The following is a 26476-nucleotide window of genomic DNA, read 5'->3' on the forward strand; positions in this document are numbered from 1 at the left end:
CTCAGACACTTTGACACTTAGCAGAACTGTCAATGAGAGAGAACTCAGAAAATGTATTACAGGCTGTTGACAATTTTCTTGTATTTGTCTGATACCTTTCAAACTTTCACTATACACCTGATAGTACTTGTTAAGTACATGTGTAAACTCGGAAAAGAAATTACTAAATTTAGAAAAACTAATGCACTAATGAGTGGCAGAGTATAGATAATAAGTCAATTATGTCGCTTTCTTCACAATTTATAAATAGAATTTTAAGTTTCTTTGTTTCAGAAATGAAATGTTGATAAACTTTATAATAACAACTCTAAACATTAGAACATATTGCAACTTAGATATTAAATAGATGTTTCCTTATTTAAGGCTATTAAATATCAACTACATACATTTTATGGACTGTCTGAAACAAAGCATTTGGTACATGAAAATATGTATCTTTACCTGGCCCCATCTATAATCCTCATCAAATTGTGCTATTTGTTTCTTTAAGAGAATCCAGTCAGAAGCTTGTCGGGTCAAACTCCGAGACAGAGTTTGGTGCTGAAAAATAAAAATAATAAAATTTCTCAATGAAATAAAACTGCATATTGGGGTTTTGTAAATAAACAAGAGGCCCGTTTGAGCAGGGGATCACTTACCTGCCAGATGTATGCCTAATAGATGAAAGCAAAAGCAGCTGACCAAGAAATCTGGGTCAAACAATACTTTTGGCTGAAATTTGTTCCTATGCTGATGATTGCATTTGTCATAAAAACAATTGTTTCAAGATTTCTCTAGTTTTTCTATCTCCATCCATGTATGATGGCACATTAGCAATATGTAAAAGAGATTAAAAGGCCCTGGTGTCAGGAAGGTTTCTGTCAACATTTGTCAAATTCTGTTAAGCAGTTTTATAAGATAAAGTTGTTTGAATGTTTTGGTGTGTGTGTGTATTGGCACTATTTGTACAAATCTGAAATCCGTTTATATGATAATGCTTTCTGTAAGGTTGGTCTAATTCATTACAGTAGTTTTTCAGAAGTCCTTTAAACATTTTTCTATTTTTAGCAAGAGTGCTTGTATCTGATATTGGACTGGCAACATTTGTATAAAACTGAAAAACGTCTACAACAAGATTCTTGTTAAGCATGGCTAAAATCTACTGAGGATTTTATTTATGTGAACAAATTGCTTTAAAATATTTAAATTTTCAGTAAAATTTGATGTTGGATCAGTATCATTTGTACAAAATTTAAAGACATCTCTGCCAGGATGCATTCAGTCAGATTTTGGTCAATTCAGTTTAGCACTCTTCTGAACAGAAGTCATCTAAATGTTTTTTTTTCTTCTAATTTTAGTAGTCACGGTCATATTTGATAAAGGATCAGCACAATTTGTATCAGTTTGAACAGTTTTTTCAAGTCAGCATGACGGAACTTAATTTGCATTTCCACTGAAGTTTATTCAGAACTTAAATCATTAGCATTTGGGTCTGTAATTCTAAAATATCTGGGATTTAATTCGCATTACCGTAAGTTCCCTTGTTTTACAATTTCACTTTGTATTCAAGGGAAATACAAATTTTGTGGAATTTTACAAAGCTTGTTGCTTGTCCCTCTTTTCTATTACTTGCTTTAACTCCATACAGCTGTAATACCATATCTGAAGGCTGATTGGCTTCATTTGTATCATTTGCAAGTTTTCCAGCTAGGAAGATTTTTGTCAGATCATCATTTTTATAAATTAGGCAGCCCGTCATGTCAGATTGCTTTGTTTCAAACTTGGTCAAAATTGATCAGGTGGTGTTTTATCTAACATTGATATACCATAATATCATGGACAGTATTTGAACCTGCAACCTCCTGCATCCAAGATGAATACTCTAACCACTAGGCCACTGGAGTGGTTATTCACTTTCATGAGGGAATGCCCCATCTTGTTCACTGATGTACCATAATTCATTGACAGCATAATCAGTATTTTTCTTTTATATTGATATACCTTGAAATCATGAACAGCATGATCATGAGGGAGTGCTCTATGTTTCATATTTTCCTTCTGTAATTTATACTCCCAAATGGAATAATGCAGACAACTCTGACAGGCCACTGTATAAAATGCCTTCTGGTCACAGACAACTCAAACAGGCCACTGTATAAAATGCCTTCTAGCCACAGGCAACTCAGACAGACCATTGTATAAATTGCCTTCTGGTCATAGGCAACTCAGACAGGCCATTGTATAAAACACCTCTTGGTCAATGGCAACTCAGACAGGCCATTGTATAAAATGCCTTCTGGTCACAACAACTCAGACAGACCATTGTATAAAATGCCTTCTGGTCACAGACGACTCAGACAGGCCACTGTATAAAATGCCTCCTGATCAGAGGCAACTCAGACAGACCATTAATTAAAATGCTTCTGGTTATAGGCAACTCAGACAGGCCATTGTATAAAATGCCTTCTGGTCACAGGCAACTCAGACAGACTATTGCATAAAGGCCTTCTGGTCACAGAAAACTCAGACATGCCATTGTATAAAATGCCTTCTCGTCAAAGGCAACTCAGACAGACCATTATATTAAATGCATTCTGGTCACAGGCAACTCAGACAGACCACTGTATAAAATGCTTTCTCATCACAGGCAACTCAGACAGGCCATTGTATTAAATGCATTATGGTCACAGGAAACTCAGACAGACCATTGTATAAAACACCTTCTCGTCACAGGCAACTTAGACAGGCCATTGTATAAAATGCCTTCTGGTCATAGGCAACTCAGACAGACCATTGTATAAAAAGCCTTCTGATCACAGGCAACTCAGAAAGACCATTGTATAAAATGCCTTCTGGTCATAGGCAACTCAGACAGACCATTGTATAAAAAGCCTTCTGGTCACAGGCAACTCAGACAGGCCATTGTATAAAATGCCTTCTGGTCATAGGCAATTTAGACAGACCATTGTATAAAAAGCCTTCTGGTCACAGGCAACTCAGGCAGGCCACTGTATAAAATGCCTTCTGGTCATAGACAATTCAGACAGACCATTGTATAAAATGCCTTCTGGTCACAGACAACTTAGACAGGCCATTGTATAAAATGGCTTCTGGTCATGGACAAATCAGTCAGCACATGGTTGATCTGGTATTCTATATTGAAGTTCAGTCCATATTTTACATGGTTGATCTGGTGTTCAGTATGGAAGTTCAGTCAGCACATGGTTGATCCGGTGTTCAATATGGAAGATGAGTCAGCACATGTTGATCTGGTGTTCAATATAGAAGTTCATTACATATTATACATTGTTGTTCTGTTGTTCAATATGGAAGTTTATTTCAAATTTTACAGTATGGAAATTCAGTCAGCACATGGTTGACCTGGTGTTCAATATGGAGGTTCATTCCATATTTTACATAGCAGATCTGGTGTTCAATATAGAAGTTCATTATATATTATACATGGTTGTTCTGGTTTTCAATATGGAAGTTCATTACATATTTTACATCATTGATCTGGTCTTTGATATGGCAGTACATTCCACATTTCTGTAATGCACACCAGGACTGGCTATTTATAGTATTTGAACACACTCCAGTTTGTTTTTACTCCCTACTGATTTTGAAAACAAAAGGCATCCAGGATATAAACAATGCACCAAACTTAGTCATTTTATTCACTGAATTATAATTTCTTACCTGACTGTTACCAATGAGTCAATAACACTGTCAACTTCTTGGCATTTCAAATAAAAGCTCTTGATGCAAACAAGCAAAAGGACTCCTCACTGTCTTGATCTGGTGTTAGAACAGTCAATTTTAGTACAAACTGTATCATCTGTGTCCAATATTTGCAATGTGCAATATTTGCAATATTTTCATATTTCTAAAACAAACTGAACAAATAAAATGGAGAAACTCTTGTATAAATGTGTTCAAAGAGAAGTAACTCCAAAATTGATGGAGTTATTGCAATTATCAAAGACAGTGAACTACATCACATCTATTGCTTGAAAACATGTACTCTCTGATGCAAATATGTCTACCATGTTTCTAAAAGAAACTCCCATTTGATTTGAAACACCAATGAGTTGACAGTATTTTGGGATTCCTGGCAACACTGTAAGTCAGTGATTGTTGTTGTTGTTCTTGTTGTAGGGTTTAACGCCATTTTTCAGCAAAGGCTATACATGGTGGCCAGTAATAATAGTGGAGGAAGAACCCGGGAAAAACCCCGGAAAGAACCACCGACCCACGAGAAGCTACTGGCAAGCTTTCTCACATACCCACATTGGCTGAATCCGAGACTCGAACCCATGCAGACAGAGGTGAGATGGCAGTGATCCATAATGGAGAGCACTTTAGACCACTCAGCCACTCGGGGCCCCTGTAAATCAATGAAAGAAATGACTAAGTTTTGTACATATTTCATGTCTTTGATGCTTTTGTTGCTAAAATCATTAAGGGGGGTACAAATAAATGGAAGGGTGTGCAAATACTATCGGTGCTTTCACTGACATCCAGGAGCTGTGGTGACTCAGTGGTTCATGGGCTGGACTGGAGTGGGTTTGAAACCTAGCAAGGGGTCAGTCTGAGTCAGCTAATGTGCTGTATCCTTGGGCACTGCACTTTACTCCAACTGTCATGACACTGATCAACTTTCTTGTGTAGTTGTACAGTATGACACTAAACCAATAACTAACATCTATACATTGATATTCTTTGAAATCAAACTAAAAATCCTATTTATTTTGGAATTCCAGCTAAAATATATTTAGAAAGCATAAAAAGGAGGCATGTAATAATTACAAAACTGCATTTGGCATTTGTGTTTGGTTTTGCTGTGGTGGAAACCACTCATCTGATATGATGTATGCATATTTCTCAATCCAACTGCCTCAATGAATCACTATGCCATATCAATCTCATTCTTACATGGAACAAACCACAATCATGTATATAGTTATCTGAATATACTTCTCACATCTGGGTGTAAATGTTGTTTCATGGTAAATTAAGTATAATCTTTAAAACAAAATTGAGCTACCTGCATCTTTTCTTTCCCGAGTCTTTTCAAAAGCTCTTTTCTATTGGCTTCACTTGTATCTAACCTCATCTGCAAAGGAAATACATACCATAAATATAAAATTGCAGTGAACTTTAAACTGTAATGAATTAGGCAAAGGAAATGCTGACTTAATACTGGAAATGCTAACCTAATACTGGAAATGCTGACCTAATAATGGAAATGCCAAATACTGGAAATACTAACTTAATACTAGAAATGCTAACCTAATACTGGAAATGTTGTCTTAATACCAGAAATGCTGACTTAATACTGGAAATGCTGACCCTTATACCAGAAATGCTGACTTAATACTGAATGAATAGTTGTGAAAGTTTTCAACTGGAAGATAGATTTTAATAGTCACCATTTTATAAGCACTCTTTATGGCTGTAAGAAAATGAAGTGAACATGCTACATGCTACTAAGAAGAAACGCCCTAATTTATGTTTCATCTATAATTTTATATTTTGTTATTTTAAAATTTAAATATTGGCAGAGATTCATGCTAGATTATAATTTGATAGTAACTCATGATAGGAAATCGTGACCATGTTTTATTTTCTCTTTGTTGACACAGTGAAGCTTGCAAGAACATATTGTTTTTTATTAAGAGGGGTAAACTGACCATCAAATATTACTATTTGCATCAATTCACATTTTGCTAACATTTCTTGTTCTTAATGCATAAAATGAATCTCTGCTGAAATGTAATGATGCTAAAATAGTGTTATTTAGATTACATGACTAAAGTTCTAATCATTACTCTTGGTTAGACCATTGTGTCTCTACAATAATTCATATCCTTGTAGGGTCAGACCATCGTCCTCCTTTAATGACCATCAATGCTTATCTGCTTCCTAGTTTCACGTCCCTCTTAAATTTCAAATACAATATCAGTTGGTCAGACCTCATTCCTGACCAAAAAAATGAATTGTACTCAAACATCTGCATTTATTATGCAAGACAGAGATCCCATATTGCATTGCAGTCTGTAATGGCTGTAATAATAAAGTGTGTATCAAAAATAATAATGGATTTTAAACAGAACTTTGTCCAGCTCTGATAAATATTTTGTGAGAAAATCCAGATCTGGTCACTGTATTATACCAGGCTTAAATAACTTTGTCAAAGAGCTGTAGAACAATGCAAGAAATGTTCACCTTATGCGGCATGATAACAGTAAAACTCATCATGGCTTCTCTAACTAAATGCACAAACTAAAAGTAAATTTAAGTATGCCCTTAGACAACGTAAGAAGTAAGAATTAAAACATAGAGCAGATAAGACTGCAAATAAATCTGAAAAATTTAGACCAACCTGAATTCTAGAAGCAAGTCAAACATACCACTACTACAACTTCCAATAGGCTTCCAATCTGCACTGACGGCATGGCCATATGCAACATGTGGAAAAATCAGTTTGAAGCCTTCCTCAACAGTGTTAAAAATTATCTGTATAAGGAGTACATTCTTTCAGCATTCAAGGCCCATTTTATTGATCTATTCACATTATCTGAGATCCAGTCTGCTATAGCTAAACAAAAAGAAGGTAAAAGACCAGGATCCAAATTGTTTATATTTAGAGCATTTAAATTTTCAGATGGTAGATTTCATGTTCTTTTAATGATAGTATTAACAGTATCTTCATACATAAAAAAAGTTACAAGTATCCTGCTGATGAAAATTAAAATTGGTAACCTGGTATACAACAGTAACTATAGACCTAACCAGCTCTCATGACAATTATTTGTAAAAACTTTTAATGTGAAATAACAACATCTGATAATCAGTTTGAAATAACAACTTCTGATAATCAGTTTGGTTTTCAAACACAGCGTTCAACAGACGCCCTATAGGAAACTGTCAACCATTCTATAGGACATGGTAGCCCTGTGCTTCTATATTATAATGCTGGTAAGGCATTTGATAGGGCCATTCAGTGAACACTGTTTAAAAAATTGCTCAACAATCAAACACATGTTGACATAGCTCATACTCTAGTTAACTGGTATGTCAGACAGCTGTATTATGTGTGCTGGGGAAGTGCAGTATCCAATTCCTTCCATGTAACCAATAGGGCAAGGCAGGGAGGTGTTTTTCTGCCATGGTTGTTTATATATATATATATATATATATATATATATATATATATATATATATATATATATATATATATATATATATATATATATATATATATATATATATATGAGTTAAACTTCAAGCTGGGTTAGTCTCATATGGGGATACATTTTATAACAAATGTATCATTTCTCAACAATGTTTGTTTTGCAAATGATATGTTATTGATAAGTTCTTCTACCAGAGGTTTAAGGAAATTAATAAAGATATACAAACATAATGCAGTCAAGAATGATATAATATATAATACACTAAAATCAGTATGCATGGTCTTTCAGTCACCTTCTTTAAAACTACAATTTCCTTCCTCTGTACTCCTCCTCCCACTGTATTCTTTAATAGCCATGCTCTTATATAATTATGTCAACAGTTATACAAATCTGGGTCTTATTTAAAATCCAATCAGATGATGAAGATATGAAGAGACATTACAGATTTTCATGTAATCAAGCAAACATGCTTCTATTTAAATGTAGAAATTATTCTTTGAATATCAAAATTAGATTATTCAAATCTAATTGCTGCACATAATACTGCATTCCTCTGTGGACAAACATCAGTGAATGTGTAAAAAGAAAATGAGTTATTGGTCATAAAAACAGTCTTCATTTACTATTAAGCCTTCCAAGAGGGAACACTGTATCTAACAAGTTTGTAAACTATACTGTATTCAGTTTTGATGAAGTAATAAGAAAGTATGTATTCTCAATGATGACAAGAATATCTAATAGTAAGAATTATCTGGAACTATGACATTCATTTCAATTCTTAGATGATAGATAGCTATTGAAATGTTTTACTTAATTTTGTTCTTAACAATGCCAGACACATTTTATAGTTGTAGATGTGTCTGTATATTTGTATAAAGGACACTTATGATCTTTTATATTTAAATTACTTTTATGAAATAAAAAATTCTCATATTATTACTAATCAAATCTTCATAAAAATTACATACACTTAGATGTTTCTAATTAAAATCAAATCATCATAAAAATTACATACACTTAGATGTTTCTAATTAAAATCAAATCATCATAAAAATTACATACACTTAGATGTTTCTAATTAAAATCAAATCATCATAAAAATTACATACACTTAGATGTTTCTAATTAAAATCAAATCATCATAAAAATTACATACACTTAGATGTTTCTAATTAAAATCAAATCTTCATAAACATTATGTACACTAAGATGTTTCTAATTAAAATTAAATCTTTATAATAATTATATACACTTAGATATTTCTAACTAAACTGATGTAATCAAACCTGCATTCTGCAACAGGTAAGTATCCAAGAAGCAGGTCTGAAGAGTGAGAATGAGAATTTATTTTAAACTGAGATTTGGTCATGTTTAACTGTCCATGCATCTGAATAACTTCTTATCAGTCCATCCATGTGTCTGTCAATCTGTCTGTACAACTTCATATCTATCAACCATGTGTCTATCAATCTGTCCATTTTGAGAAGTTTGTTAGTAGCATTACAGAAAAACACTCATTGTAGACAATTTAAATTTTCCCAGAATATCTGCATCCATAATAGATGACCATATGAGAATTTAAGGCCATTAAAAAAATTTTAAATTTTTCTACATAATTTTTTTAAAAATTCTATTTTTTTACAGAAATTTTTTCAGCACAATTAAGTAAAATTCATCCCAACACATACCCTCATCTGCCAGATCATTATGTAATCACAAAACAAAGCATACCCTGATCTGCCAAATCATATGTAATGACAGAATGACACATACCCTGATCTGCCAAGTCATATGTAATGACAGAATGACACATACCCTGATCTGCCAAATCATATGTAATGACAGAATGACACATACCCTGATCTGCCAAATCATATGTAATGACAGAATGACACATACCCTTATCTCATTATGTAATGGTATTATATTAATTTATACTGTGTGCTTGACCTTTGGGGGGCCCCGAGTGGCCGAGTGGTCTAAAGCGCTCTTCGTTACGGATCACTGCCATCTCACCTATGTCTGCGGCGGTTCGAGTCTAAGATTCAGCCAATGTGGGCATGTGAGAAAGCTTGCCAGTAGCTTCTCGTGGGTCGGTGGTTCTTTCCGGGGTTTTCCGGGTTCTTCCTCCACCATTAATACTGGCCGCCATGTATAGCCCTATCGTGCTGAAAAATGGCGTTAAACCCCACAACAACAACAAAAGCTTGACCTTTGTCTATAATTGAGGGTAGGAATTCAGGCATACCTGACTAATGTCATATTTATTAAAGGTGTTTATTTGAATTTGAGTTCAAGACCTAGTTTTGATTATGACCTTAGAAGATTCAGGAAGCATACTTGTTTACAGTTTGCTATAACTTTCCATTAAGATGATTGAGGTTTTCTAGAAAATGCTGCTGCAGCATTGGTCATGTGGGGGTATATATAAAAGAGGTTTTGTCAACAAAGTCTTCATTCCTATTTTAATATGTTTATTGGAATCACTTTCAATTGTATTCATATATAAATTAAGAGGATTTTAAAAAAAAAATATTCATTAGAATTACAAAGTGCTTATTGGCTTATGGACTAAATCACTACTTCAGGATTACTCTATATTCATTCAAAAATATTCTGTATCATATAGTTTTGATATATTAAGACTGTTGGTATACCAAGTTATTCAAGACTATTGGTACATCAACACATTCAATATTGGAATCCATCCAGAATATACTATACTTTTGGAATTGTGATAGAACATTTAGAATTATTTGGGATTTAATTCACAATACTGCAAGTTCATTTTAAATTTTCATGTTGTATTCTAAGGAAATAAATTGTTTGCTGAATTTTATAAAACTTTCTTTATGTTACTTAGTTTAAAACCATACAGTCACAATAGTTATGACAAAGCAATACATACCCTGATCTGCCAAATCATGATTTAAAGACATACTTGGGTCAGTGATGTTTGTAAATGAATGTATATTGTACACAAGTACATATGTTAAAATAAATAACTAGAAATGAATATATTCATTACTTACAATGATTGCATCTTTGTCAGCCATTGCAATTTTCGTTTTCTTGATTAGGTAAGCATTATCTTCCTTCAATCGTTTGATTTCTCTCTTCAGTTCTGAATTTTCTTCCACTAAAACCTGAAGAAAACAAAAACAAAGTATGGAATAGTAAAAATGGAAAACTTATTGGTACATCATGTAACAGCTGGGCAGGGCACGTGTGCAGGATGGAGGATCATCGCCCACCAAATATTGCACTGTATGGTGAGTTGTCCACTGGCTACCGTGATAGAGGAACACCTCGAAAGAGATATAAAGACTCCTTGAAAAAGACCCTCACCCCTGTGGCATCAATCACCACCAATGGGCGTCACAAGCTGCTGACCATGAAAGCTGGCGATGTACACTTCACCGGTCCACTGCCACTTTTGAACAAAACAGACAGGCCAGCTTGGAGGAAAAACAATGGTGAAGAAAAAACTGGGAATTCTTCTATAGCAAGCCTGTGCTTAATGATGAACATGCAGCCGCCTTCCTACTGGATATAAATGTCACACAGTTCTTCCATAGAAAGCCCATGTTACACAATGTAGTAGCATTACTATTGGATATACATGTCACACAGTTATTCCATAGAAAGCCCATGTTACATAATGTAGTAGCCTTACAATTGGATATCCATGTTGCATTTTTCTTCCATAGCAAACCTGTGGTACATAATGTAGCAACCCTACTATTGGACATACATGTCACACAATTCTTACATAGAAAACTCATGGTACATAATGTAGTAGCTTCACTATTAGATTATTATATATGTTGTTTAATAACAAGATGCAGTAGCCTTACTAGTGGATATCCATGTCACATTGTTTTTCTATTGAAAGCCCATGTTACATACTGCAGAAGCCTTACTGTTGGATATCCATGTCAAATTGCTCTTCCATAGCAAGCCCATAATGTAGCAGCCTTACTATTGGATATCCATGTTACATTGTTCTTCCATAGCAAGCCCATAATATAGCAGCCTTACTATTGGATATCCATCTCACATTGTTCTTTTTTTTTTTAAAAATGTACAAGGTTAGACCATCAGTAATGTCTTGATTATTTTATTACTGAGGTGGAATATTTTCAGTTTGTTTGGGGTAGGTGTATCCAGTTTTGTATGAGAGCAGTGCAGTATGTATGAATGCATCCAGCAAGGGATGTGTCAATACACCAATGCTGGATGTGTCAACAATCATGTGCTATAACAATGGTTGTATGTCAAATGCATTAGAAATTTATGTAACAGCTGAAAACACACAACCGAATGCTTAAAGCTGTTACTCCAACATTGTACAAGCCCACCAAGTACAGTTGGTGAAATACTTTGTAAAAAGTGCTTGATTAGAACAGTTGGTCTTGATGTAAAAAGCTTGGCTTATTAATTTATAAGTTGATTTCTCTTGGTTTATTAATTTACATGATGAATCCCCTTGACTTATTAATTTACAAGGTGAGTTCCCCTGACTTATTAATTTACAAGGTGAGTTCTCTTGGCTCATTAATTTACTTGCATAGTTCCTTTGGCTTATTAATTTATAAGGTGTGTTCTCTTGGATTTTTAATTTATAAGGTGAGTTTCCTTGGCATTTTAATTTACAAGTTGAATTTCCTTGGCTTTTTTAATTTACAAGTTGAGTTTCCTTGGCTTTTTAATTTACAAGTTGAGTTTCCTTGGCTTTTTTAATTTACAAGTTCTATTGGCTTAATAATTTACAAGGTGTATTCTCTTGGCTTAGACTAGAACATATTTTGTGGGAAGATTTCTTCCCTTAGACTAGACCATATTTTGTTAAAAGATTTCTTTCCCTACACCATGACCATATTTTGTGGGAAGATTTCTTTCCCTACACCAGACCATATTTTGTGGGAAGATTTCTTCCCCTACTCTAGACCATATTTTGTGGGAAGATTTCTTCCCCTACACTAGACGATATTTTGTGGGAAGATTTCGTCCCCTACTCTAGACCATATTTTGTGGAAAAATTTCTTCCCCTACTCTAGACCAATTTTGTGGAAAAATTTCTTCCCCTTCACTAGACGACATTTTGTGGGAAGATTTCGTCCCCTACTCTAGACCATATTTTGTGGGAAGATTTCTTCCCCTACACTAGACCAATTTTGTGGAAAAATTTCTTCCCCTTCACTAGACGATATTTTGTGGGAAGATTTCTTCCCCTACTCTAGACCATATTTTGTGGGAAGATTTCTTCCCCTACACTAGACGATATTTTGTGGGAAGATTTCGTCCCCTACTCTAGACCATATTTTGTGGAAAAATTTCTTCCCCTACTCTAGACCAATTTTGTGGAAAAATTTCTTCCCCTTCACTAGACGATATTTTGTGGGAAGATTTCGTCCCCTACTCTAGACCATATTTTGTGGAAAGATTTCTTCCCCTACACTAGACCATATTTTGTGGGAAGATTTCGTCCCCTACTCTAGACCATATTTTGTGGAAAGATTTCTTCCCCTACACTAGACCATATTTTGTGGGAAGATTGTACAGAAAATAGCATAACATTAACCTCACCACGGACATGTGTATAGAAATGACACTAAAAGCTATTACCCAAATGAAAAACATATGTGTATAGAAATGACACTAAAAGCTATTACCCAAATGAAAAACACATAAGAAAGTCTTTACCTCTCAAATTCATTCATTAATATGTATTTAGAAACAGCAGTGCAAAAATTAAATGCAAACTGACACTGAGAAGTAAACATTAATATAATCAAATGAGGTCAGAATTTTATACTCAAATGAAGTCAGAATATTTTTGTAATCAAATGAGGTCACAATTACATACCTCATTTTTCCGTATAACATCATTAACTCTCTGACTTGTCCCAAGAAAACTGTAGGAACTGGCTGGCATTCCTCTCTGAGAATCCAAACCCTCCAGCTCTGGAATTTTTTCTACATCACTATCATCTCGAGGTTTCTGTGAGGATGTGAGGTTTTTTCGTCTCTCATATGCATACATCTGTTGCAATTTCTTGACCAATTCCTGTGATTTTGTCAACTCTGCCTTCATTTCTTTCAATTTCTGATCAGCTGAAAAAAGAATTACAAAATGTCTTGATTATGTATGCATCAAGATTCTATGATTATATTTGATACTGTCATAGTGAGTAAAATGGCCATATATATGGGATCCTACATAGACCAATTCCAGACAATATCATGCTAGAAATCAAATGCCAGCTTTTGCAGGCCTGATAGACCAGAGTTGTATGCAGAGGTAGATCTTGATAGGTTGTGTATTATGAAGTGATAGAGGTAAGTCTGTAGACCCTGATTGGTAGTGTATTATGAAGTGATAGAGCAGGTCTAAGTGTGAACCCTGGATAGGTTGTGTAAAATGAAGTGATAGAGGTAAGTCTGTAGACCCTGATTGGTAGTGTATTATGAAGTGATAGAGCAGGTCTAAGTGTGAACCCTGGATAGGTTGTGTAAAATGAAGTGATAGAGGTAAGTCTGTAGACCCTGATTGGTAGTGTATTATGAAGTGATAGAGCAGATCTAAGTGTAGACCCTGGATGGGTTGTGAATTATGAAGTGATAGAGGTAAGTCTGTGTAGACCCTGACTGCTAGTGTATTATGCGGTGATAGAGCAGGTCTACGTGTAGACCCTGGATAGGTTGTGTATTATGTAATGATAGAGCAGGTCTAAGTGTAGACCCTGACTGGTAGTGTATTGTGCAGTGATAGAGCAGGTCTAAAGGTAGACCCTGGATAGGTTATGTATTATGAAGTGATAGAGGTAAGTCTGTGTAGACCCTGACTGGTAGTGTAGTATGCAGTGATAGAGCAGGTCTAAGTATAGACCCTGTATAGGTTGTGTATTATGTAGTGATAGAGGTAAGTTTAAGTGTAGACCCTGATATGTAGTTTATTATATAGTGGTAGAACTGATTCTAAGTGAAGAACCTAATTGGTAGTGTATTGTGCAGTGATAGAGCTAGTCTAAGTGTAGACCCTGATAGGTAGTGTATTATACAGTCATAAAACTGAGTCTAAGTGTAGACCCTGATGGGTAGTGTATAATGCAGTAGTAGAACTGAGTCTAACTGTAGACCCTAATTGTTTGTGTATTATACAGTGATAAAGCTAGTCTATGTGTTGACCCTGGTAGGTAGTGTATAATGCAGTAGTAGAAATGAGTCTAAGTGTGGACCCTAATTGGTAGTGTATTATACAGTGATAAAGCTAGTCTATGTGTTGACCCTGGTAGGTAGTGTATAATGCAGTAGTAGAAATGAGTCTAAGTGTGGACCCTAATTGGTAGTGTATTATACAGTGATAGAGCTAGTCTAAATGTAGACCCTGATAGGTAGTGTATGATGCAGTGGTAGAGTTAGTCTAAGTGTAGAACCTGATAGGTAGTGTATAATGCAGTGGTAGAGTTAGTCTAAGTGTAGACCCTGACAGGTAGTGTATACTGCAGTGGTAGAACTGAATTTAAGCTAGACCCTGATAGGTAGTGTATAATGCAGTGGTAGAGTTAGTCTAAGTATAGACCCTGATAGGTAGTGTATAATGCAATGGTAGAGTTAGTCTAAGTATAGACCCTGATAGGTAGTGTATAATGCAGTGGTAGAGTTAGTCTAAGTGTAGATCCTAATAGGTAGTGTATTATGCAGTGGTAGAGTTAGTCTAAGTATAGACCCTGATAGGTAGTGTATAATGCAGTGGTAGAGTTAGTCTAAGTGTAGACCCCCTGATAGGTAGTGTATAATGCAGTGATAGAGTTAGTCTAAGTGTAGACCCTAATAGGTAGTATATAATGCAGTGGTAGAGTTAGTCTAAGTGTAGATCTTGATTGGTAATGTATTATGCAGTGATTAAGTGTAGACACTAACTGGTAGTGTATAATACAGTGGTAGAGTTAGTCTAAGTTTAGACCCTGATTGGTAGTGTGTTATGAAGTGGTAGAACTGAGTCCAAGTGTAGACCCTGTAGGTAGTGTATTATGCAGTGTTAGAGCTGAGTTTAAGTGTAGACCCTGATTGGTAGTGTATTTTATGGTAACAGAGCTAGTCTAAGTGTAGACCCTGATAGGTAATTGTGTTATGCCATGGTATATCTCCCTATTAGTGTAGACCATGATAAACCAGTGTATTACATAGTGATAGCTCTAGGCCTAAGCATATACTCTGAACAGACATTGTGCTATGCAATAGTAAAGCTGGGTCTTAGTGAAGACCCTGATAGGTAATTGTATTATGTAATATGGATATGATAGGTACAGTAAGTATAATGTGCAGTAATAGATTTGAGTCTACACTGTTCACAGTCAGGTGTGCATTATACAGGAAGAAAACAAAAAGGTATATACTCACCATCCTTTGCTTTTTTCTCAAACATTTTAATCAAATTTAAGGAGTTGGTCCTGGTTAGGTTGATATCTTCATGTAGTTTTCTATTTTGTTCACTCAGCATTTTTGTTTCATTCATCTTTTCATGCAGTGTCAACTCCGTTCTCAACTTCTGGTTCTGCATTTCAACGTTTCTCATCAACTGTTGCTTCAGTTCATATGTCAGCTCCTGTTGTTCTGGTGTCAACTGTACTTTCCTGAAAATAAAATAAGTACATGAGCTTTTTTCAATAAAGAGAATACATTGTATGTGCACTCTGTGTTTAATGGCCTTTTTCAATAAAGAGACTGCATTGTATGTGCACTCTGTGTTAAATGGCCTTTTTCGAAAAAAGAGAATGCATTGTATGTGCACTCTGTGTTTAATGGCCTTTTTCAATAAAGAGAATACATTGTATGTGCACTCTGTGTTTAATGGCCTTTTTCAATAAAGAGAATACATTCAAAAGGGCCTGGCCAATCAGAATGACTTAAATCGTAATGACAAAAGAAAATCTTAATTATGAGTCTGTATTAATTGTCATATTGTCATACTGACAGCACTTGGACTGTACTAAACAATAGAAGTCTATCATACCTGTCAACTTTTCAAAAGCCAAGCTGGCAGATTGAATAAAAAAAAAGGAGATTAAGACCTAAAAGCAGTTTCTCCCTGTGATGTGTCTTTTTTCCCCCAAGTTGTGCCCTCTTTTCATAATGTGGTCATCTGTGGCCAAACTGCACAATAGCTAATGGTTAGTCTTAAGTAAACAAGCAAGAAAGAAATTGTGACTAATTAGCAGTTAACCTTTATCTATGCAATAATCTTGTGAAAAGATTGATCCTCCAACATAATTCAAAGAAACCATGTTCTAAAGTGTGTGTTATGTAAGCACCAGCAATCATTTGGCAAATAAATAATGCCCTATTTTGTTGTAAATACACAGTTACATGTTTTAAGTGAGGCAGGTGTTAGTACCATTTTTATAAGTCTTTTGTACACTCAAACCACTAGGCCACCAAAGCAGTCTCCACTTCTGTGAGTCTCATTACTGTCAATGTAGTTGAAGTATCCAAGTTTCTAATTATATCTGTCTCACTGCTTTCAATGTAGCTGAAGTGTTCAAGCTTCTACTTCTATCAGCCTCACTGATTTCAGTGTAGCTGAAGTATTCAAGTCTCTACTTCTATCAGTCTCACTGTTTTCAGTGTAGCTGAAGTGTTCAAGCTTCTACTTCTATCAGTCTTACTGCCTTCAGTGTAGCTGAAGTATTCAAGCTTCTACTTCTATCAGCCTCACTGCTTTCAGTGTAGCTGAAGTATTCAAGTCTCTACTTCCATCAGTCTTACTGCCTTCAGTGTAGCTGAAGTGTTCAAGCTTCTACTTCTATCAGTCTTACTGCCTTCAGTGTAGCTGAAGTGTTCAAGCTTCTACTTCTATCAGTCTTACTGCCTTCAGTGTAGCTGAAGTGTTCAAGCTTATATTTCTATCAGTCTTACTGCCTTCAGTGTAGCTGAAGTATTCAAGCTTCTACTTCTATCAGCCTCACTGCTTTCAGTGTAGCTGAAGTATTCAAGTCTCTACTTCCATCAGTCTTACTGCCTTCAGTGTAGCTGAACTGTTCAAGCTTCTACTTCTATCAGTCTTACTGCCTTCAGTGTAGCTGAAGTGTTCAAGCTTATATTTCTATCAGTTGCACTGCCTTCAGTGTAGCTGAAGTGTTCAAGCTTCTACTTCTATCAGTCTCACTGCTTTCAGTGTAGCTGAAGTGTTCAAGCTTCTATTTCTATCAGAAGCACTGCCTTCAGTGTAGCTGAAGTGTTCAAGCTTCTACTTCTATCAGTCTCACTGCTTTCAGTGTAGCTGAAGTGTTCAAGCTTCTATTTCTATCAGTCGCACTGCTTTCAGTGTAGATGAAGTGTTCAAGCTTCTATTTCTATCAGTCACACTGCTTTCAGTGTAGCTGAAGTGTTCAAGCTTCTATTTCTATCAGTCACACTGCCTTCAGTGTAGTTGAAGTGTTCAAGCTTCTATTTCTATCAGTTGCACTGCTTTCAGTGTAGCTGAAGTGTTCAAGCTTCTACTTCTATCAGTCTCACTGCCTTCAGTGTAGCTGAAGTGTTCAAGCTTCTACTTCTATCAGTCTCACTGCTTTCAGTGTAGCTGAAGTGTTCAAGCTTCTATTTCTATCAGTTGCACTGCTTTCAGTGTAGCTGAAGTGTTCAAGCTTCTACTTCTATCTGTCTCACTGCTTTCAGTGTAGCTGAAGTGCTAAAGTCTTTTCTATCAGTCTCATTAATTTCAGTGTGGTTGAAGTGTTTTAGTAAAGTACAGTAGTAAAATATTTTTTAGAAACTTACATTATTAAAGTGGATCATTCATTTGAGTGTGACTAGTTTAAAATATGAAATTTTAATTTCAGTCCAATATAAAATAAATGGTATTAAAGGTGAACAATAAATATTTGCATTCAAATATAAAACAAACAAACAAAAGAATTATCCTACTTTTGACTTTATTATAATGTCCAACTATGGCTATTTAAGAAACAGTTGATTACTTAATGAGATTATGTGAATTTAAATACTGGACTCTATTAAAGGTGAATACATTCACATTGTGTCAGTTTTGGAGGTTTCATGTATTATGTTCTATTATGCTTATCTAATCTTCTTTCAAGAATATTTGTAAGAATTTCTTTTACTTTTCTACCAGTCTCTTCTTTGGAAAATATCACAGACACTGTTAATGCTTAGCATGATTTTCTCATTGATTGGTTTATATGTTTTTTAATATATTAAATGACAGCTTCCTGATCATTTATGGTATATTACCTGTGTATGCCCATGTACATGTTATGAATGTATCCATATACATGGAGTACAATCATAACAAATGATGTTAAAAGCTTGAAAAGTTTGACCCTAAAGGTAAAGAAAAATTTCAAGAAATAAACTGCACTCATTCAACTTGTTAGACAATTCTTTATAAACGTTTTATCTAAATTTGTATGAAATCTCTTACTTTTTTTCGTCTTTTGGTTCCTTTAGTTCTTTTGGTTCTTCCTTCTTTCCAAGTTTCTTACTAATGTTCATTTCCATGTCCTTCATTTCTTTCTCAAGCTGTAATTGGTTATAAATGGCATGATGAATGAATGATGAACTGAAGAAGGAATAACTATCAACAGACTCATCACAAACAATAAAATACAACTTTATCTACTGAGACTTTATGTCTGTCTCATTCTTCCTTCAATATTGATAACTACAGCATACAAACATTTGTAACAGAAATAAAGTACACCACTCCCTCATTTCAGTGTATATTGATAACTTTCAAACTGGCTTATAATGAGAAGACAGGTGTGTATCTCATCTTTTTCATACAGACATGGAAACCAAAAACTGCTTATAATGAGAAGGCAGGTGTGTATCGCATCTTTTTCATACAGACATGGAAACCAAAACCTGCTTATAATGAGAGGACAGGTGTATAATCCCATCTTTTCCATACAGACATGGAAACCAAATTCTGCAAGCTCTATATATTACTTGTTTTTATTGCTGAGAATGGCAGCTAATGCATGAAAAATTTACACTCATCATCATGAAATTTACAAATTTTGATAAAGATAAAAATCATATATTTTTGTAAGATTTTCTTAGCAAAACATTTTTAAAATAAATACTACACCATTAGACCAAGTGTTGATCAATGAAACTTTTAGGAAAGCCCCACTGGTAGCAACACTGTAGAAACCAAATGGCAATTAATGAAGTCTTATCCCTCTTGCTGTGCTAATGCCAATGCTTGTGGACCCCATCACTTGTGAGTTTTTAAGGGAGACTTGTATAGTGATCTCAAATTTCATTTAGTTTTTAAAATAATAATAATAATAATAATAATGAGGACTTTGTATAGCGCCTAATCTTTAGAAGCTCTAAGCGCTTTACAACATTAGACAACACCTATAAGATAAAAAAGATATAACGATATGATTACAAAAACAAACACCATGAAATTAGAAAACATTAAAAAACATGCTGAGAATATTTAAGGTAGGAAACATTATTAGGTCTTTAAGTTTGTTCTTGCAGTCGAAATAAGTGAGTTTTGAGAGCACTCTTGAATGTGATCACTGTGTCTTTGTGTCTAACTTCAGTGGGCAATTCATTCCACGTTGCTGGGCCCTGGTATGCAAAAGAACGCTGTCCATATGACTTTGTTTTCATAGCGAGAATTATGAGTATATGATTGTCAGAAGAGAAGCGTAAGTATCTTGCTGGTGTGTACACATGGGTGAGGTCGGATAGGTATATTGGACTAGAATCCGACAGTGAAACATAGCACAGAGAACAAATTTTGTGTTTGACTCTGGATCAAATGGATAGCCAGTGTAGGGTACAGAGCAGCAGGGAGGTGTGCTCTGATCGTGGTACTCAAAGTATGATCCGAACAGCTGTGTTTTGAACTTTTTGAAGTTTCTGGAGCAGTTATTGAGATGTGAAGAGTGCAAACCCTTTGTTGGAAAACTGGAGTACAGTTCTAGTTCAAATTTAGTTCACAAAAAATTCATGTTTTTATCTATAAATTACCTATTTGTCAAATTCTTCACACAACAAGAATACATGTCCTTAGGTGGTTCATCTGATAGTTTATTCCTCTGATGTGACAAACTGTACATAGCAGAGAGCCAGACCTGCCATTACATAAGCTATGGGCAGATTATTATCTAAGACTACAGAAGTTTAATGAAACATCTTCAAACTCTGTTCAAAATCTGGCTTTCTTTATCGGTTAGTGGAGTTTTCTAGAAAATACTATTGCATCATGGGTCAGGTGACAATCTATTTAAAAAATGTGGTAAAGAAATTATTCTTGTTTTAAGTTCAGTCTATATAATCATTTACTGTTGTGTGTAGATATATTTGAGAAGAATCATTTTTTTCAGTTATTCATTGGAATTACAAAGTGATCATTGACTTTTTAGACAAAAACACTATTTTAGCATTATTGTGAATTCATTCAAAGACATTCTGGATTATATCATTGTGATCCTTTCAGGACTACTCATAGATCAGCACTATTGGTACATCAGCACTTTCAACATCAATGGAATTTATTCAGAACATTCTATACTTTTGGACTTGTGATAGAACATTTAGGATTATTTGGGATTTAATTCACAATACTGTAAATTCCTTTTAAATTTTCACTTGATATTCTATGGAAAATAAATTGTTAAACTTTAGATACATACATACATACATACAAACATACATGCATACATTTTCAGGTTTCTACAGACAATCAATGCATAGACTGAAATGTATCATCTAAGGGCTGCACAATGCTGGCTCTATCCAGGTTCTCTAAGATTAACTCCCTTTCTCTTGCAGTGAAATCACACATGTCTCACTGGTTGTTGTTGTTGTTCTTGTTGGGTTTAACGCCATTTTTCAGCACAAGATAGGCTATGTATGGTGGCCAGTATTAATGGTGGAGGAAGAACCCGGGGAAAACCCTGGGAAGAACCACCGACCCACAAGAAGCTACTGGCAAGCTTTCTCACATACCCATATTGGCTGAATCTTAGACTCGAACACACACAGACAGAGGTGAGATGGCAGTGATCCGTAACGGAGAACACTTTAGACCACTCGGCCACTTGAGGCCCCTGTCTCACTGGTAATATTTGTTGGGATTTACATGATTTTTTATACATTCCACAGATTGCTTCCATACTAAACCTTTGTACACTGTTAAGATCAATATTAAATAAACACATAGGTATGTATGAGAATGATGCATTTTTATAAGCAGTAAATCAACTCTTTTCAAATAGTTTTTGCAAAATCCAAATAAGATCAAATTTTCTCTTTCATACTTTTGTAAATGTCATCAACTGGCTACAAACCAATGAGAAAAAGATAAGTTAATTTACAGATCAAATATTTACATGTACCATTATTGCTGTTTTTCTTTTCATGGCTGTATGGGCTACCATGAGAATACTTTATAAGTTACTGTAAGTAGGCAGACAACCCAATTTATTTCCTTTATAAGCTTCTGTGAGTAGGCCAACCACCTTTTTGAGTTACTTCACAAGTTACTGTGAGTAGGCCTCCAACAAGAGATGTTGAATCACAGATCCATTCAAGACTAATATAGGACAGACTGTCCCATGTGACATGGTTACCTTGTAGATTCATGCATCATTCACGGTTTACACACTAATTAAGGACATAATGTGTTATTTGACATGGTTACCTCACTGATTCATGCATCATTCAGAGTTAACACACTAATCAAGGACACAATGTAACATTTGACATGGTTACCTTGTAGATTCATGCATCATTCACAGTTAACACACTAATCAAGGACACAATATGACATTTGGTATGGTTACCTTGTAGATTCATGCATCATTCACAGTTAACACATTAATCAAGGACACAATGTGACATTTGGTATGGTTACCTTGTAGATTCATGCATCATTCACAGTTTACACACTTATCAAGGACACAATGTGACATTTGACATGGTTACCTTGTAAATTCATGCATCATTCACAGTTTACACATTAATCAAGGACACAATGTGACATTTGGTATGGTTACCTTGTAGATTCATGCATCATTCACAGTTTACACACTTATCAAGGACACAATGTGACATTTGATATGGTTACCTTGTAAATTCATGCATCATTCACAGTTTACACATTAATCAAGGACACAATGTGACATTTGACATGGTTACCTTGTAAATTCATGCATCATTCACAGTTTACACATTAATCAAGGACACAATGTGACATTTGGTATGGTTACCTTGTAGATTCATGCATCAGTCACAGTTAACACACTAATCAAGGACACAATATGACATTTGGTATGGTTACCTTGTAGATTCATGCATCATTCACAGTTAACACATTAATCAAGGACACAGTGTGACATTTGGTATGGTTACCTTGTAGATTCATGCATCATTCACAGTTTACACATTAATCAAGGACACAATGTGACATTTGGTATGGTTACCTTGTAGATTCATGCATCATTCACAGTTTACACATTAATCAAGGACAAAATATGACATTTGGTATGGTTACCTTGTAGATTCATGCATCATTCACAGTTTACACATTAATCAAGGACACAATGTAACATTTGACATGGTTACCTTGTAGAGTCATGCATCATTCACAGTTAACACACTAATCAAGAACACAGTGTGACATTTGACATGGTTACCTTCTAGATTCATGCATCATTCACAGTTAACACACTAATCAAGAACACAGTGTGACATTTGACATGGTTACCTTGTAAATTCATGCATCATTCACAGTTTACACATTAATCAAGGACACAGTGTGACATTTGGTATGGTTACCTTGTAGATTCATGCATCAGTCACAGTTAACACACTAATCAAGGACACAATATGACATTTGGTATGGTTACCTTGTAGATTCATGCATCAGTCACAGTTAACACATTAATCAAGGACACAATGTAACATTTGACATGGTTACCTTGTAGAGTCATGCATCATTCACAGTTAACACACTAATCAAGAACACAGTGTGACATTTGACATGGTTACCTTGTAGATTCATGCATCATTCACAGTTAACACACTAATCAAGAACACAGTGTGACATTTGACATGGTTACCTTGTCAATTCATGCATCATTCACAGTTTACACATTAATCAAGGACACAATGTGACATTTGGTATGGTTACCTTGTAGATTCATGCATCATTCACAGTTAACACACTAATCAAGGACACAATGTGACATTTGGTATGGTTACCTTGTAGATTCATGCATCAGTCACAGTTAACACATTAATCAAGGACACAATGTGACATTTGGTATGGTTACCTTGTAGATTCATGCATCAGTCACAGTTAACACACTAATCAAGGACACAATGTGACATTTGGTATGGTTACCTTGTAGATTCATGCATCAGTCACAGTTAACACACTAATCAAGGACACAATGGGACATCTGACATGGTTACCTTGTAGATTCATGCATCATTCACAGTTAACACATTAACCAAGGACACAATGTAACATTTGACATGGTTACCATGTAGATTCATGCATCAGTCACAGTTAACACACTAATCAAGGACACAATATGACATTTGGTATGGTTACCTTGTAGATTCATGCATCATTCACAGTTAACACATTAATCAAGGACACAATGTGACATTTGGTATGGTTACCTTGTAGATTCATGCATCATTCACAGTTTACACACTTATCAAGGACACAATGTGACATTTGATATGGTTACCTTGTAAATTCATGCATCATTCACAGTTTACACATTAATCTAGGACACAATGTGACATTTGGTATGGTTACCTTGTAGATTCATGCATCAGTCACAGTTAACACACTAATCAAGGACACAATGTGACATTTGACATGGTTACCTTGTAAATTCATGCATCATTCACAGTTTACACATTAATCAAGGACACAATGTGACATTTGGTATGGTTACCTTGTAGATTCATGCATCAGTCACAGTTAACACACTAATCAAGGACACAATATGACATTTGGTATGGTTACCTTGTAGATTCATGCATCATTCACAGTTAACACATTAATCAAGGACACAATGTGACATTTGGTATGGTTACCTTGTAGATTCATGCATCATTCACAGTTTACACACTTATCAAGGACACAATGTGACATTTGACATGGTTACCTTGTAAATTCATGCATCATTCACAGTTTACACATTAATCAAGGACACAATGTGACATTTGGTATGGTTACCTTGTAGATTCATGCATCAGTCACAGTTAACACACTAATCAAGGACACAATATGACATTTGGTATGGTTACCTTGTAGATTCATGCATCATTCACAGTTTACACATTAATCAAGGACACAATGTGACATTTGGTATGGTTACCTTGTAGATTCATGCATCATTCACAGTTTACACATTAATCAAGGACACAATATGACATTTGGTATGGTTACCTTGTAGATTCATGCATCATTCACAGTTTACACATTAATCAAGGACACAATGTAACATTTGACATGGTTACCTTGTAGAGTCATGCATCATTCACAGTTAACACACTAATCAAGAACACAGTGTGACATTTGACATGGTTACCTTCTAGATTCATGCATCATTCACAGTTAACACACTAATCAAGAACACAGTGTGACATTTGACATGGTTACCTTGTAAATTCATGCATCATTCACAGTTTACACATTAATCAAGGACACAATGTGACATTTGGTATGGTTACCTTGTAGATTCATGCATCAGTCACAGTTAACACACTAATCAAGGACACAGTATGACATTTGGTATGGTTACCTTCTAGATTCATGCATCATTCACAGTTAACACATTAATCAAGGACACAATGTAACATTTGACATGGCTACCTTGTAGAGTCATGCATCATTCACAGTTAACACACTAATCAAGAACACAGTGTGACATTTGACATGGTTACCTTCTAGATTCATGCATCATTCACAGTTAACACACTAATCAAGAACACAGTGTGACATTTGACATGGTTACCTTGTAAATTCATGCATCATTCACAGTTTACACATTAATCAAGGACACAATGTGACATTTGGTATGGTTACCTTGTAGATTCATGCATCATTCACAGTTAACACACTAATCAAGGACACAATATGACATTTGGTATGGTTACCTTGTAGATTCATGCATCATTCACAGTTAACACATTAATCAAGGACACAATGTAACATTTGACATGGTTACCTTGTAGAGTCCTGCATCATTCACAGTTTACACATTAATCAAGGACACAATGTGACATTTGGTATGGTTACCTTGTAGAGTCATGCATCATTCACAGTTAACACACTAATCAAGAACACAGTGTGACATTTGACATGGTTACCTTCTAGATTCATGCATCATTCACAGTTAACATGCTAATCAAGGACAGCTTGTATCATCTGACATACTTGTTACTTCATACATCATTGACAGTCAACAGACTGACTGATCAAGGTCAACAACTGCATTTGACTGCATTATCTTTTTAAGGATCATTGGCAATGTTAATAAGAGGATAACTGTACATTATGTTTGCTATTTTATCTCAACAATATATATCCAATAATTTGTGCTGGTTAAATGTCACAGATGCAACGTCCTCTAAGAAAATGGCAAACTTCCTGTGCCAGAAAAATCAACAACATTAAAAGCTAATTTCTTCTAAGCTTGATTGTCAATTATGTTCAAAGTTTAAGTAATATAGCAAATAAAATTAATTCTATTCATTGAGTAAATATTATACCTTAGCCCAGATTTTCCCCTTAATTAGTTCCAGGTGTGATATATAGTAGCATAAATTATTATGTTCCAAGATATTAGCCTCAGCTTTCAGCATTGTTTTCATGGTGACCTCCATAATGACATATACGGAAATGCTTCACATCTTTATACAAACCTGCTGTAGGGCCTCCAGGGATTCCTTGAGTTCCCCATGGAGTGTTTCCATGGTTGGTTTAGCATCTTTCTCCTTCTTTGTTGTCTCTAATTTTTTCAGATTTCCTGCTATAGACTGGTTTTTGGCTTCAAAGGACTGGAGGATTATCTGTAATGTCTAAAAGATAAATTCAACATAAGAACTGGGCAAAACACACATTGAGGAAATCATAGTAATTGTAATCATCTGTAATCAACTATAACTCTAAGTAATAACTGTAAATTTCTAAGTAATCACTAGTAATTACAATAAGATATTATTAGCTACATTCTACAGTACTGTTGTGCTAAGATTATCCTGTCAGGAGGATATTCTATGCA

At 35.0% G+C, this 26476-nt stretch overlaps 1 protein-coding gene across 4 annotated transcripts in view; it reads right to left on the minus strand.

Annotated features, from left to right (window-relative positions):
* LOC149788485 (uncharacterized) overlaps positions 1-26476 on the minus strand; it is a 75294-nt gene that overhangs the window by 29155 nt on the left and 19663 nt on the right. For all 4 annotated transcript variants that reach the window (XM_089974474.1, XM_089974472.1, XM_089974473.1 and 1 more), the window contains 7 exons: positions 26118-26273; positions 18625-18722; positions 15585-15817; positions 13048-13295; positions 10211-10324; positions 5027-5095; positions 442-540 (listed from right to left, as the gene is read on the minus strand). In XM_089974474.1, the coding sequence (XP_089830600.1) occupies positions 442-540; positions 5027-5095; positions 10211-10324; positions 13048-13295; positions 15585-15817; positions 18625-18722; positions 26118-26273 (1017 nt within the window). The remainder of the gene's footprint in view (positions 1-441; positions 541-5026; positions 5096-10210; positions 10325-13047; positions 13296-15584; positions 15818-18624; positions 18723-26117; positions 26274-26476) is intronic.

This window comes from Sinohyriopsis cumingii, chromosome 11 (assembly GCF_028554795.1).
Source record: "Sinohyriopsis cumingii isolate HCF-2022 chromosome 11, ASM2855479v2, whole genome shotgun sequence".
Classification (NCBI taxonomy): Eukaryota; Metazoa; Mollusca; class Bivalvia; order Unionida; family Unionidae; genus Sinohyriopsis; species Sinohyriopsis cumingii.